Source organism: Aulonocara stuartgranti, assembly GCF_965226115.1.
Source record: "Aulonocara stuartgranti genome assembly, chromosome: 18".
Lineage (NCBI taxonomy): Eukaryota > Metazoa > Chordata > Actinopteri > Cichliformes > Cichlidae > Aulonocara > Aulonocara stuartgranti.
Window position 1 is genome coordinate 7,783,450 of NC_138954.1, and position 15,901 is coordinate 7,799,350.

The following is a 15,901-nucleotide window of genomic DNA, read 5'->3' on the forward strand; positions in this document are numbered from 1 at the left end:
GCCCAGTGATTTTCTCCACTGACCTTACTACTCTCTACAGGCTCCCAACCACACATGCATGTGGTCAATAAACTGTCTATAGTGCTGATATAGTGCTGAGGGCGAGAGAGGGAAGGTGAGCTCTTCTCAAAAATTGCACGAGCCGCTAAGCTCTCTTTATAAGCACTCCGGTGTTCAGTGACCACAACAAACTGTCTGTTATCTGTAACCTTTTTATTTATTGAAGTTGTTGAATGAAGTAAAAGAAAAAAGACAGGCTAAAACCTCCATCTAAACATAAATACACATGTACTGTGTGGAATCCAGGGCAGTTCTAGTGGGTTAAAACTGCTTTTTCACATATCTTTGTCACATATTTCCACTGAATCTCTTTCGTTTCTTCTGTGTTTTATATACTCATTCAAAATATAAAACATATAGCAAATATGAGTACAAATCTAGGTATAATATGTGTAGCAAATGTGGATTTCAAATGGCAACATGTTTAAGGTGTTAACAAAATTATTGAAAATTAAAGCACGTTGCTGTCATAATTTATTTTTCTGCTTCTGTTTTATAGATAGATTGAGAGAAAGAGAAACAGATCACTTTACATATACAACAGTGATAAAAAACGACAAAAATAAAAAATACAAATTAGGTAAGGTAATAAAGAGTAAAAAGTAAGACTGAGATTATCCAAGAGAGTAGTTCAAATGTCATTAATAAATAATAAGTATGATATAAATCTGAGAAAGAGCTGCAAGAAGGTATAATACAGAAAAATGCCTGATAGGTATGTTGATGTGCCACAGAGTTATTGTTCAGTTTTATAGAGAACAGTAATTTCCTGCAGCGTTCTTCACGTCAGAAAGATAAAAACCCAAAATGTAATTCTTCAAAGTGTTATAACTAAAATGCCAATGAATAGAGCTGATTTTAACCATGTTGATTGACTTCTGACATTTAGGGACGAATAAGGCTTTGCACACGATTTAAAAGAGAGACAAGGTTGGAGAGGCAAGTTTGAGATGTCTTGTACATGTGCTATGGAGGGATACTGGATATATTGGGCAAATGATGTTGAAGCTGTCAGGCAGGAAGAAAAAAGGAAAACCACAAAGGAAATTCATGGATGTAGTGAAGAAGGACATGCTGACAACTGACCTGACAGAAGATGCTTCAGATGAGGTGAGACTGAGGCAGATGACTCCTAAAGGAAGCAACAGAAAGAAGAAGACAGGATTTAAGCCACTTTCTCAGATAAGAGCACCGTTATATGGATTTCCTATGTCTCACCTGATCTGGTCTGAAATCCCTGTGATAGACCAAAGTCTCTACTGACAGGATTGTCTTTCACAAGCCTGAAAAAGAGGCCAAAGGAAATACAGAAATCTGGTTCCCTCTCGGAGCACTCGAATATGCTGAAAAGCTAACACGGCTTATTGTCCAGTGACACCATAAACACTCTGCCTAACCCCAGCTTTAATTGATTGTAATGAGCTATTCAGACAAGGCTCCTGTGTCAAATGTCTGAGTGTCTCATTTAACCAGCCCACACATGAATGGAATTAAGTGTGTTCATTAGAGATGAATGAAGGAGAAGTGGAGGGAAGTACCAGCGGACAGACTTTGTTACTTCCTACATGCTGTACTGTAGGTGGGCTGATAATTAGCAGGAAAAACTCTGCCATCTAATTACTCTGCAGTCGGTCAAATTATAATCTGTGGGAGGTCTGGATGATTACCAGAAGCCTGCTATTAGAAAAGAGATCTTTTCCCTTCAGCAAAACATCATGTCAAAATATCAAGGGCTTCAAGCTGAACCAGACACTGCTTTTTAATGAGAGAGCTTCTCCGCTCTGCTCACTTCCCTGAAAAAGCAGCAAAGGTAGTTATTTCATGATAACCAGTTGGTTATCATGAAATAACTACCTTTGCTGTTAGCTGTAAGGTCTCTAACGTCATGTTGCGATGGTTTGATGCCGACATGGTGAGCAGAAAATATATAAAAACCGTATTATGTGCTGATCCTTGTAGCTGAATATGAGGAAGAGTATTACAGACATTACAGAAGAAGTTCGGGGCTGTTGAGGGTCATTTGTTTAATTCATTCAGTAGCAGGTGCTGTAAACATCAAGGAAAAAACAGCATCTTCACCATGTTACAGAGCTTCAAAGCCTAAATTAGACTGGGTTCCTTTAAAAGCTTTGAAGTCTGTAATGCAATGATTTTTCTTTCTTTAGTTGGTGCATTAACACAGATGTAATATGCTTACATGCAGTACTGATATGACACGGCTTACTTAAGACAATAACCTGTTCCCACCAAGTGGAGATGCTGGACTTTGGTGAGATTAACGATGATACTTTTTAATAATGTTGAATTTGGAATAGATATTTAATTTAAATGGTGTAGGTGTGTGTGGAAAAAATAAGAGGAGCAAAAGAAGGGAACTGAAGGCTTTAGTGGGTTGTTAATAACAAGCTAACCGGTGCTCTGCCAAAAGTCTAGATGTACCCAACAAACAGCAAAGCAATGACAAAGCAACGACAAAGCCAACACTGGTCACTACCAATTAGTACTTCACGCATTTGGCTGAAGAGTCTCTTTCACTTTGTCTCAGAGCATTAGCAAGCTTGTATTTTCACTATGTACACAATGTGCAGGGTGGTTGAGTCCAGCATGTAAGAAGGCAAGTTGTGATGACCTCATTGACTGCAGTAATCACCTGCTAAAATCTGCCAGCTTTTCTCACTTGATTTAACTATTGTGTATCTGCTACACAGCTTGAAGGGTTTTTTTTTTTTTTTAATAATTGCTCAGTCACACTAGATTAAAAGTAGAATTGCAACTTCCCTGCAACTGGGGAAAAAAATAAGTGGTTTCCACTTTTTTTTTGCATTTGCAAGTAACTGTAGGGACCTCTTTATTCACAAGGCGATTGCACATGTTACCTAGTCAGAGGTAACCCAATTCCAAACAACTGTGGTTGACTTTGTCTGAGTATAGTTTGCAGATAACTGCCATTATAAATGCAGACAGACTGCCAGCACTTCGCCATGAATCTGAATCAGACTCAGTTGGATGTTTTCTGGTTATATTATTTTACGCTAGGTAACAAATCGCTGGTATATTATGCTTCCAGGCACCCAACACGTCCCTATATTACAAGATCGGAAAAATTAGAACCGTTTGGAATGAATCTACACATGTACATTTATTTTACTTAAATCGCTTTGGAAAACACTATCTAACATCATTACAGTGGTGAGGGTTACTGATAAGGTTAGGGTTAGGGCTGGAATGTCTATTACCGCGGGACTGTTGTTCTACTGGATTTCATCCACAACCCGGCGCATAGCAGAGGAATGCAAAAGGTCGCCTTTCGCGTTCCCATAGAACGCCTCGGGATGTGACAAATCGTCGGTATATTACGCATCGGAAGTGAGAGCGGTCTGAAGTGCAAGGTTGCCAAGCACCTGTGTCATTTTAAATTGCTGTCATACAGCAACTATGTAACTATTTGTGACCCTCATAGATTTATGTTTATCTTGATGCCTCGAAGTTGAGTTAAAGACGCCAAGTGGCTGCAAGTGGTTGCAGAGCTAGGTCCATCTACAGATGTTGGTTACACACAAGTCATTGCATTTTAAAGCGATGATAATATGTGTTTAATGTTAAGGTTAGAGTGAGACTGGGACTAGGTGGAGGCCCTACAGCTTTCCTATAACCACCCTATAAATACTTTGTTTTACCATTAATTCAGTTCAAATGAGTCGCCTCAAGATGCTTTAACAGAGTGTGTCTCACAGTAAATAGTGATGAGATTTTAGGACATTGCGTGATATCAAAAAGAAGGAAAACAAATACAGAATAGCTGGAATCAAGTCCCTAATCGGAAGTTCAGTTTTTTCTACCCTGTCTTCAGCTGAGATGAGGAAACACACAATATCTCTACACTATCAAAAGGCCCTTCGTAGAGCCAAAACAACGCTCCATTTTTCCTGCATCCTAAAAAATTGTGAAATCTCACCAAATACAGGGTTTATAATCTGGGTATGGCTACACTACTCACACTCTCAGCCTAATAGTATGTGTAAATCCAAGCATTATGTACTCTTAATTGCAAGTATGAAAGAACATGATTTGACACATGACAAATTTTGCTTGGCTAGCTCTGGGTGAACTGCAGGGTTTAGGGTGAGCAAAAAGTCATTTCAATTGCAAAGTGGGATTAGTAGCCTATTCATGAAAATGTGTATTTCCATCCGCTCAACTGGCTTACAGTACTATTCTGCTATTGCATTGCCGCATATTCTGCTCATTTATTGTGTGAGCGATGACATAACTGGATACTTACTGCATTAGCGTCTTGTACGTAAAGATTAAAACATAATTGCACCATGTTTACAGGCGCACAAAAAGCATGCATCAGCAGCTCTCATCAACATGCAGATCTGTCCCGCTAAACCCTCACGCACCCCTCTGTCATCTAAGCAGCCTTTAATATAGCTGAATATCACAGTAATTACAGATTTTAAAGCTGCTGTTTACATCGCTGTTGAGGAGTAGAGGTGAATAATTGAGGGATTTAAGTCAGCAAACTGGCCAACTGGAGGAGAAAACAGAGCCAGAGATTTTTAATGGGGGAAAAACATGAATAATAACAGCAGTACCTGATTTCAGCAAAGGGCATGCTCTTTAATTTCACTCAGGTTTCTCTATTTTCTCCTGATGTGACTTATAGATCAAACTTACCTGTCCATTCATGATAAAATAAAGAAAAACAAAAGCAAAGAGATGCCAGTAAAGTTTAAATTATTCATCTGTGTGGAGGTGCTGTGAAGTAACACTGCATCTACAGGCAGCACTGGGTGATATAGTTCTGTCTCAGACCACTGACCACTGGTGTAATACTGCTGTAAATGGTAAATGGACTGCATTACCATGGTGGTTTTCTGGACTCAAAGTGCTTTACGCTATAAACTTCATCCAGCCATTGGCACGTGCTTTAATATAAATGGAAGTGATTTCAATTCACCATTACCCACCACCAAAACAATATCTTTTTCATATTGTTTTGGTGGTGTGTAATGACTATGGAGCTGCCTACTTTTGTGGTACACACATTTTCTTAAATATAATAATAAGTAATACTTCTTGAAAGTTCAGATAATAATAATAATAATAATAATACAAGTGAAACCTTTTCTACAATCACATTGCATTTGTCTGTAATACAGTGATGTAATGCATTACAGTATCTCAATATAATAATCACATTACATTTACAGTTTAAGGTAGTAAAACCTACCATGCCTTGATTCTGCAAAACTTTAGTCACACAAACCTCAAGACTGGTCAGTGACCTCCTCACTATGGATAATGTGTGCACCTGGACCATCGAGGAGATGCTGCTAGATGTTATTGTTATTGAAATTGATTGCAAATAAGTGCGATATGGTGCCGCCAGAGATGGGCAGTAACGCGTTACTTGTAAGAGAATGTCTCACGACAGTGCCGTAAGAAAGTGCGACGTTTGTGGCAACAGCTGTGTGCAGATCAACAATGGATAATATATCGAGTGCAGGGGAGAGTATGAGCGTGCAGCGTTTAAAGCGTGGAAGTACTGACCTTACTTTGAGTTTGATTCCATAAAAAGTGACAAAAACATTAGCGTCTTCTGTGTGTGGGAAGAAAACTTCTTTTTACACCGAAAACCCCCTAAACTTCCAAGCAAGCACCGAGTGCGCAACGATGTAATGGGAAATTCACAGAGAAACTCGCGGATTCTTCCACTGACCGCCGCGGCACACCTGCACCAGGGTAAACCTCCGCCTACGCCACTCCTGCTTTACAGGTGAAAATAGAGCAACAGGACCGCTAGTCTGTGACTTTATTTATTTTCTGCTGTGTTTTACTTGCATCTATTTGAAAGAGTGAGTGTAAACACACACAAAAAATATTTTATGTGCTGGAATGTGCAGAAAATAGGTTTAAATATTAAACAAATTTCTTCCAGTCAGAGAATGTTGCATATAATTAAATTTTTGCTTGATGCATAAAGTTAAAAGATTAAAACTAATAAAACAAGTTTTAAAAAGAGACTTTTCCATTTGATTACATTTTGTATGATGGATTATGCAGAAAAAGTAGAATTGGGCTGAAAGATCTATCGCTTTATTACCTATTCAGGTTGTAAATCGTGTTTTTAAAAAGTAACTAAGTAATTAATTACCTTTGAAAATAAGTAATCAGTAAAGTAACGGGATTAATTTTTTGGGGAAGCAGTTACTGATTACTTTTTTCAAGTAACTTGACCAACACTGGGTGCCGCATTAAAAAACCTCCTTGCAGTTGCTTAGTTTGCTAGCAGACTGCAGCGGTTGCCACTAGTTGCATGGAAGATATCAGGTGATCTGCTAAAAATCACAAATATCCATGAAAACTGAGCAAACTTCAATCTAAATTTGGGTTTTTGGAATGTAATGGTTGCAGTGGTAAGGTTCAAATTTTAGTCTGAAGGGAACTGGCAATAGAAATCACATTATTCTTAGCAGTTGCTCTCACTGAAACTTAACGACCAGCTTGTACTAACCAACAATGTGGTTTGCTGTGTAAGGGCAAAACCATACCATAGAGGGTCCTTATATAATTGTTAAGATAAGTGGACTTATATAATGTTTATTGTTATATTGTTAGCATTTACCTCCACACCATAAAAAGCATGAAGTAAAATAATGCATTACTTTTTAAAAGCAATGTGTAATTTATAATATTTTTTTCAGCGTAACAACTCCAGAACAATTTTCAGGTGCCTTTATCTAACATGTGAATGAACATCAAGCAAAACTAGAATAACGGAAAGTTAAATTAAAACATATTTGTTGCACTTTGTATATTTTGCAAAAATACTGTATGGTTGTGACAAACGTGCACAGCACACCATTCAGGAGAAACGCTCAGTGCGGCATCAACCGGTGCAGTTTTAACACGACATTGCTTTAAAACAGAGGCAGCTCCAAAGCTTCAACCACTGTGTGTATCGAAAATAACCAAAGGAAGGGAGCTACATAAAGCCCTGTGAGTCACAGCGCCATCGCAGATGAAAAAGCCAGCACATCAAAGCTCTTTCAAATGTTAACCCAGGATGACAGTCTCTTTCCCTCTGCTGTCAACTGATTGGCGAAGAGGGGAAGAGACTGGTATTTATCATCCTAATCAGACGCATTAGATGTATACCGCACTGCCCACAGATGAGACTGAATCCTTTAACGAGTTTAAATTCTAGTTGGCTGTAGAGATTATTTGATCCGTTTGATGTTTTCTTCAGCGAGTCTCTGATATCGCCGCTGATGCTGAAGATGTCAGTTATCAGCTTTACTTGTGGCCTCTGATCACAACCAGTAAGCGGATACTTAAATGAATCGAGCAGGGACCACTGATGTGCGGCAGCTGAATCATATCATAACCTCAGGCGTCTTAGCGCTTGAACAGAGAGAGGCGCTAAGTGACTCTTCACAGGCAATCACTTTGTCACCCTCTGCTCCTGGATGCCACACGGCTTTACATATTTCTCTCATCTCTGGGATGTTAACAGCCATCATAAATGTCAGCACTGAAGGATGAGCATCCTCCCACACTCCAGTTAAAAGGAACACACATAAAAGATGTAAATGTATGTAAATTGTTATGGTTATTGAGGGGGAAGTCTTTGCTGTATGTCACATTCATTTAACAAAGAAACAAAAGATTGCAGTGGTTTACATTTTTTTTGTAAAGAATCCTACCTCAACTAATTTTCTTTCATTTTGTTGCGGAAACACATGTCATCGTCCTGCAGAACCCTTCAGATATGCAAATGTAAGAACAAATTGATTCACAAACACAATTACTGTTTAACACTCCTGCAATTCGTGTGTAAAGCATGAAAACATGATAGTTTTTATTTTTAAAAAAGCATTGTTATTTATTTTCATCAAACAGGCATTTTTTGTTGATAACCAAACAACCAGAGTTATGGATGAAAGCTGTATATTTCTATTGCATGTCACTCACACTCACATCACTGTATTCACTAACACTACAGATACACTGACAACATTTCATCGTTAAACAAGTGCATTGTCAGAGAGAAACTACACCACTGTCAGTCAAAAAAAAAAATACTGAAGAATAAGACTTTAATTACTCTATATTTAACTTAAAGTCAATACATCTCAAGAAAAGGTCAAATTTCACTTCCCCAAACTTTTTTTCTAGCCTCAGTACTGTTGAAAAAAACTCCCAAAAACTAATTTGAGACCACGGTAGTTTTTGGCAAACCTTACCGGGACTTCGCTACGTACTTCTATGTTAGCAACTCAGCTCAGCAGTAGATTCACACACAAATACTTTAGCAAGCATTTCCCATAGCAGGACAGTTTATACACAGACAGTATAAAGGATGGACGTAGCCACTCTGATTTGGCCTGTTGGTCAATAAAGTCCTGTTATGAAGCCTTGAGTAGAGCATTTCAAGCCGTTTGAAACCAGATGCAATGAGGGAGGGGCAGCTCCAGCAGTGAAATAGTGTGCAATGAGCATATCTTTGATAAGTCCCTCACAACTCTCTGGATGGCAGTAATTTACAAAATGGGCTTAATGTTGTTATTCGTTATGGCGAATGACCATAAATCCATCAGGGGAATATTTACTGAAGTCACACAGAGCAAGGGAGCCAGGGAGTGTTTTCCCATAGACTTCTACACAACTGTAAGTTTTATTGAAAGAGGCGTTGCCCCCTGCTGGACAATTAAAAAACTGTAGGTTTAAGGCACTTCAGTAATGCTTTTCAGACCTGGAAGCTATGTCCATGTTTTATCCTGTCTATAGGTGCACCTGTGTACTGTGTTCAAAATGACTCGTCAATCAAAGTAAAGTCTCACTGGTTATGATTACTTGTCACAGAGAAATATATATCACAATTAATATCAGTTACCTGTTGTTGTTGTTTTTTTTCAACTCCACAGAGTTTGATGACAATAAGAAAACTGCATAACTTCAGACCTGGTCACATGATGTGAGTTTCATCAAATTAATAATAATAACCCCCCACAACCTGCTAGGTTAATGATCTAACATGGCACCAATGCAAAGTGAATTTAAGCAATTTTTTTTTTTGCTTTATTTTAATCACATTAAGTTAGGTTATTAGCCAATTTGCACATTTTCTCAACATTTGAGGGAACGTAGAGCCAGAGATAAATAAAATTGGGAACCTGAAATTTAAAATACATGAATTTAAATATGTATTTAAAACGTTTAAGTTAGTGAGTGGACAAACCTGATGACAATAAGGACTTCCTGATTTTATTTTGGAAAGTTCTTTACTCAGTTAATGACGAAATGTCAGGCAGTGTAAACAGCCCATTACACAATTAAACTAAAAGACAGTCAAGAAGCTGTAGCTCATCAGCTAGTGGAGCATTAAGAATGTATAGTTCTTGTGGCTGTGCTCACATTACAGGCTTTGCTGCACATTTCTGATTTTTAACTTGTTCTTTTTACTCTTTTTAGACAATTTTTTAAAGTCAAAAACGTAATTTTTTTTGTTTTAATCGTGAGAGTTTGATACATTCAGCTCAGTAACAGATCAAAGTATTAGACCAAAAGTCCAGTAATGCTTTGAAAGTAGCGGTATGATTATTTCATTAAAGTCCATTAGTCGGTTTGAGGGAGCCGAGTGGAAGTCAGTAGGAGTGGCATGTGGGAGTCTCGGGTATGCATGCTCTCTGGAGTGTCACAGATTATATTCCTATATTCACGGGCTTAAATTTGGCGAGCATGCAGAGCATACAGGATAACTAGCCCGTGCTTTATTTAGAACGTGAATGAAAGAGCCACAATGTTTTAATACAGCATCCAGTTCTCTTTAATACGTCCACTTGATGACAACAGAAAATATACAACAGGAAGTGGGATGTAAGCCTCCCACACCAACGGTACCACTCTGAAGTGGTTGTATAGCCCAATATAATATAATATAATATACTTAGTGCTGTAAGCGTTAATCTCGATAAAATGACATTAACGCCATAACTGCATTAATGCGGCAAATCTCCGTTAACGAGTTACTGCGGATCGCCCCGTGCGTGTGGCTGCACAGCATCAACGCGTTAGCATGGTTAGCTCGCTGACAGTACTAAATATGATATAATACAATAATGCAATTTCCTAAAAACACAGGCTTCCTTTAATTCTCGTGTGACCAGGTCTTCATCCTTTAAATGACAAATTAACAAAATTCTACATAATAGTGTAGAAAATGATCAGCCTCAAATGTAACATGGTTGTAATCTTGTTCGTCGTGTTAAAATGGTTTGACAAAACCAGAGACGCTCACAGTGACAGTTTGCACACGGTTTCCACAAATCACTTCACAAATCCCACATTAGTGACTGGTGCCAATGTTATGCTGTGTTTGCAGAGGAAACTTTTGAAAATGTTCTTCTCTGGGTCTTGAGAAACGTCTTATTTGCTTTATACATATGCAGCGTATCATCCAGCACAGTTCAGTCTGCACGCTCGTCTGGATGTCAAAGTTACCTGTTGAACCTAAAGAGTGCTGCACTGCAGTAACTTCTGCTGCGAGGACAGTCAGTGCTTCTTCACCAGAGAATGAACTCTCTGGAATCAAGAATGGGACAGACAACAACGCAAAGAGATGAATTATGCACTTTGAAGATTTAGCAACTTTTGTCATTAAAATCCCATCTGTGCATTGGGTCTCTCAGAGAGACGGTGGTGTGTGTGCGTGTGTTGATAAACAGCTGCTGTTGGGCCTCTCTGCTTGGTGGTGTTTTCATTATAACCATGTTTGCTTGACACAGTCTCTCAGATTATCTTTCAGTCTTATTATTCTCCTCTGTCTCTGCTTTCCATCAAATCACAATTCACCTGTCAGATCAGAGCAGATTAGCATTTCACAAACACATTAACCGTCTCTGTGTGCAGTGAATGAGGTGACAGACAGCCGCACTGTTACCGCCAGCAATAAAAACTTCCCCATTCAGAGACATTTAGAGCATTTGGAGATGATGCTCCCAGCAGGCAACATGCAGCAGGGAGGAGAAAACTTTAATAAAAGAAAAATATATATAAAAAGCTAGAAAACTACAAGAAAAGGTTTAATGTTGTGGTGTGCTCAGAAGAGAAAAGAAAGGAGAAAATGAGTCCCTACTGTATAAAAATCTCTTATTTCCACAACTGCAGCGTACCAACAGTACAAATGCAATATGTGCTTATTCACAAGTGAGCAAGACTGTTGACTTTAAGATGTCACTTAAAAAGGACCAAAAGAATCTGTTCTAGCACAGCATGGCTGGAAAGAAATCACTCAATAAAATGTATAATTGAAATGCTGACAAAAGCAGTCCATAGATGTTTGTTAGCTAAATTCCTCTGACAAAGTACAATTGTACAAGCTCGCACAGTTTTCCTTTAAAGACGTCTTCAAGGTTCCAGAAACTCCAAATTGTTATTCTCCCAAAACTTCCCGCATAATAAAAAGGCATTACAAATGAACAAATGCCAGCACTTACAGAAGTAGTCTTCCTGAGGGCCTGATTAAGGGACAGACTTTTCCACTTCCAGTTAAGCAAACAACATTCATGACCCTCATAAAAATGCACCATCAGCCAAATAACTGCAAACAACCTGATTCTCAGGAATAAAGAAATAAAGTTAAATCAACCCATAAAAAAATAAAAACACAAAATACCTGCAGCCTTTGAATATGACAGAGTGACAATACCTAGAGACTGCTGTAGACATAATTTCCCACATGTACATTTTTTTTTTTTTAAATATTTATAGTAGTGGAAACAAGTTTGTCAACACTTTTAAGGTCCAGCACTGTAGTCTGTTTGATTCACTATATACATAATATACAGTAAAAGACAAAACTGTTCCTTTTATACGTTCTCTATTGCGTGGAGCCGCTGCGTTGTGGCTCAGTGTGCAGTCTGAAGTGCTGAGGGATGACGGACAGTCCGGTCTGCACCCCTCCAAAAACCACCATCTCATCAGGCATTCAGGATTCTTGTTAAATGATATACTCCTTTGGGTTTTCACAGGGGACGCTCTGGGAATCAGCCTGGTTGCTAAAAGCAAAATCCTGGCTGTTTTCCTGCCGGTCCTTCACTTGCTGGTTTCGATATGTCTCTTTTCTCTGGTAGAGTAATCTGCCCGTTATCGCCAGCCCAGTCACAACCACAAAGATCACAACAGCGATGACACCTGCAGGGCAGACATATCCAGGCATTCAGGTTTGGACAGGTCTTTTATGTTATGTAGCCCGCACTTAAACTTTATATTTGAATCAATGGAGCGGACTTAATAATACACAATAGAGTTTAAAAGCACTACAAACTACAAGCCTGGAGAACTACTTACAGAAATCACAACAAAGCTTGCTTAACAGAGATCAGAGGCTGTGTTTCAGAGTAAAAGGCGGTCAAACCAAATATTAATATCACTCTATCTCTGCCTTATACCCTGCAAGTCCTTGTATGTTTGCACACGTTTCAATAAATCCCTGCACCTATTTGAGGTGGCTCAAAACCTGCTCGCAGTGCTGTTTATTAAAAAAAAAAAAGTTAATTAAAGAAGGTACAAAATAGTTAGTGCTGAGCAGCTGCTGTAAAAATAGAGTGGATATCTCATCTCAGGGACAAAGATGCAACACAAGAAGCCCTTTAAAAGGTAAACACTAACATTTTTATTTATTAAAGTCTTACTTTTCTTATCTGACTGTAAGTATGCCAATAACAGTAACACGCTTAGCCTTTGGAAATCACTCGTCAAAAAAACATAAAGAACTGTCATCATAAGGAAGCTGGAAATAATTCGATGTCCTGCAGCTAATACCTACAGTCCTATAATTGGGTTAGACAATGAACTGAGTAGAATCCACATTGTAATTCACTTGTAAATCTCTCACAGTGCTCAGTCTCACAGTACATTGTCTGCCCATCTCTCCTGGGTAAGTCGGCTTTCTTGCCCTGCAGTCTGGTTGTTCTAATCTAACTTCAGCACACACTGAACAGAATCTCACACATTTGTACCCAGCTGGACTCCTGTTTGACACATTTCTTCATTCAGAGAAAGTTTCATCTAATTGGAATTCAAAAACAGAAATCAATTTTGCGCTTTACTACTTTGGTTTTAAAACTTTTGAAGATAACAGGGTGAAAGTTTCAGCAGAGGTTTGGTTAGTTCAGCTGCCCTTTGTACACTGAAACACCAGAATCTCTCACTTTTGTCTCGCTACAACTTTATAGGAACACTTTGGAATCAATCTTCATTTTGAATTGTTCTGGAGTGAAGCGGGGCGATGTAATTTAGTTCAAATGAAATATTTTGCTCATCATATCACCTTTGCCAAAAAACCCTTATCGCTGAAATATTGAGTCTCACGTAGTTCAAGAAAAGTTCAACAGCAAAACGCAGCAAAACAAGGTGAAGAAGGTTCACGGTATAGTGAAGTATGTTTTAAAAAAAAAACAGTACCTCCAATAAGAGCCGAGTCCGTCCTAATGGCATTGATCAAAGGTTGACCCGAACCTGCTGAACCAGACTGATCTACAGCAGAGAAAGAGAAAGGATGAGATAAAGAGGGAAAAACGAGGTAAATAGACGCAGTAAGGATGAAAAACCAAGGGCAACGTGAATTAAAAGAAGAGATACAGAGAGCTTTAATAGAAAAGCGAGGTAAGGTAGATGAATGAGAGGCAATAAGAGGAAATAAACTGAAAAGAAATGGACAAGGAGGGCTATTTAGAGAAACAATAACGCTCATAAAAACAGATACAAAGCAAATACTACAGCAGCAAGTTAGACGACTGTTTAAGGAATATAAAACTGGATGAAAACAAGACCGGAGGAACTGTTTGTAACTCCCCTGTGTGGGTCTAATTAATTACGTTATCAAGCACATTGTCATTTGTCGTCCCAACAAGGTGTACAAATTTAATGACACCATAATGCAGCTCACAAAAAGCAGCTCCCATCAATAAGACACACACACAAACACACACATACACACACACACACGCGTTCTAACCTGCTATTGCACAATTATCATCACGTTAAAAGGGTTGGAAATTATTAGGCGTTTAGGCCAGCGAGAACAGCAGTTACATTTAAAATGAAAGGGCAGAGGTATCCTCTGAATGTTTTTTTTGGGGCGTGTTTAATATATTTTTCTAGGAATATTAATAGAACTCCCATCTGCAGTGAGCAAAAGTACAGCACCCTGGGTGATTCAAGGGCTCATACAGCAAGGCTGATGTTTCCAGTGCAAGAAAATTGGGCTTTCGCTTTTTATGAAACAACTTTCCAGCCATGGCGTGAGGCAAGAATTCACTGTTGAGCCTCTATTGACCTCCCATCCCACCCTCTGCACATCACGTCTTCTCCAAACTGCAAAGCACACAGCGGGCTATATGCCAGCTTGATTGGACCCAGAGAAATAACCCTGAGCTGGAATGATAAATTCTGGCTGGAGGATTTCTGTGTACCAAACAGTTTACACGACCATCCCTTTATTATTATTATTTTTTTATATATATATATATATATATATATATATATATATATATATATTTTTTTTTTTTTTTTAGTGTCAGTTATGGACTCTAATAATTACTCTAATAATTTAATTACCACAAAACAGCTTCTTCACAGATGATGCAAATGAGGCTCCTCCTTTCTTACCTGACAGGTGGTGTGTGTTCTCAGCTGCATAGGGATTGGTTGAAGCTGCAGAGCCACAGTTAGATTGGACTAAAGGTCCAGTGATGATGACAGGGCTGGTGTCTGAGTGGAGAAGAGCTGCTTTCAGAGGACTCATGGTGTTAAAGTGAACCACAGACAGACAACCAGTAAAACCGAGGGACGCCAGCTTGGCCAGGTCTGGATCCAGGTCATCAGATTCTGGGAATAAGAAAATATCAGACTCTTGAAATAAAAAATACCAAAAAGTCTTTTTTTGTGACAACCATATAATCCACTTTTGATAGTTTTGCCCTTTTGTTGATTTTATAATGATTTGAAAGTGTAACTTTACAAATCAACCAGCAAGCCTTGTGCAAGGAGAAGGATCGCTCAGTGAACCTTCAGTCAATAAAAGAAAAACTCACAATGCTCACAGAAATAACTTACATCTGACAAAAGTAATAATAAATAAAAATTCTATAAATGTTAACCAATGAAATTCAGACATTGCCTTCAACCATGCTTCAATGTAATTATTTAAAAAATAAATGCATGAAAAAGGCCTGGACAAAAATGATGGTACCCACAACTTAATATTTTGTTGCACAACCTTTTGAGGCAATCACTGCAATTAAACGATTCCTGTAACTGTCAATGAGACTTCTGCACCTCTCAGCAGGTATTTTGGCCCACTCTTCATGACCAAACTGCTCCAGGTGTTTCCGGTTTGAAGGGCGGCTTTTCCAAAGATGCTCAATAGGATTGAGGTCAGGGCTCATCTCATAGAAGGCCACTTTAAAATAGTCCAATGTTTTCCTCTTAGCCATTCTTGGGTGTTTTCGCTGTGTGTTTTGGGTCATTGTCCTGTTGCAAGACCCATGACCTGCGACTGAGACCAAGCTTTCTGACACTGGCCAGCACATTTCTCTCTAGAATTCCTTGATAGTCTTGAGATTTCCTTGTACCCCGCACAGATTCAAGACACCCTGTGCCAGATGCAGCAACGCAGCCCCAGAACATAACAGAGTCTCCTCCATGTTTCACAGTAGGATATTGATATGCTTCATTTTTTTAGAGCTGATGTGCCTTGGCAAAAAAGTTCCATTTTTGTCTCATCTGTCCACAGGACATTCACCCAGAAGCTTTGTGGCTTGTCAACATG

At 38.7% G+C, this 15,901-nt stretch overlaps 1 protein-coding gene across 2 annotated transcripts in view; it reads right to left on the reverse strand.

The window, feature by feature from the left end:
• Positions 1–11,176: 11,176 nt before the first annotated feature.
• Positions 11,177–15,901, reverse strand: part of LOC309693827 (contactin-associated protein-like 4) — a 139,816-nt gene continuing 135,091 nt past the window's right edge. The window contains exons 23-25 of one of the 2 annotated variants that reach the window (XM_082513397.1): positions 14,740–14,958; positions 13,534–13,605; positions 11,177–12,261 (exon numbers count right to left, since the gene is read on the reverse strand). In XM_082513397.1, the coding sequence (XP_082369523.1) occupies positions 12,068–12,261; positions 13,534–13,605; positions 14,740–14,958 (485 nt within the window). In that variant the 3' untranslated portion in view covers positions 11,177–12,067. Of the gene's footprint in view, positions 12,262–13,533; positions 13,606–14,739; positions 14,959–15,901 lie in introns of those variants that run through there. The other variant, XR_014272738.1, reaches the window with a different exon arrangement.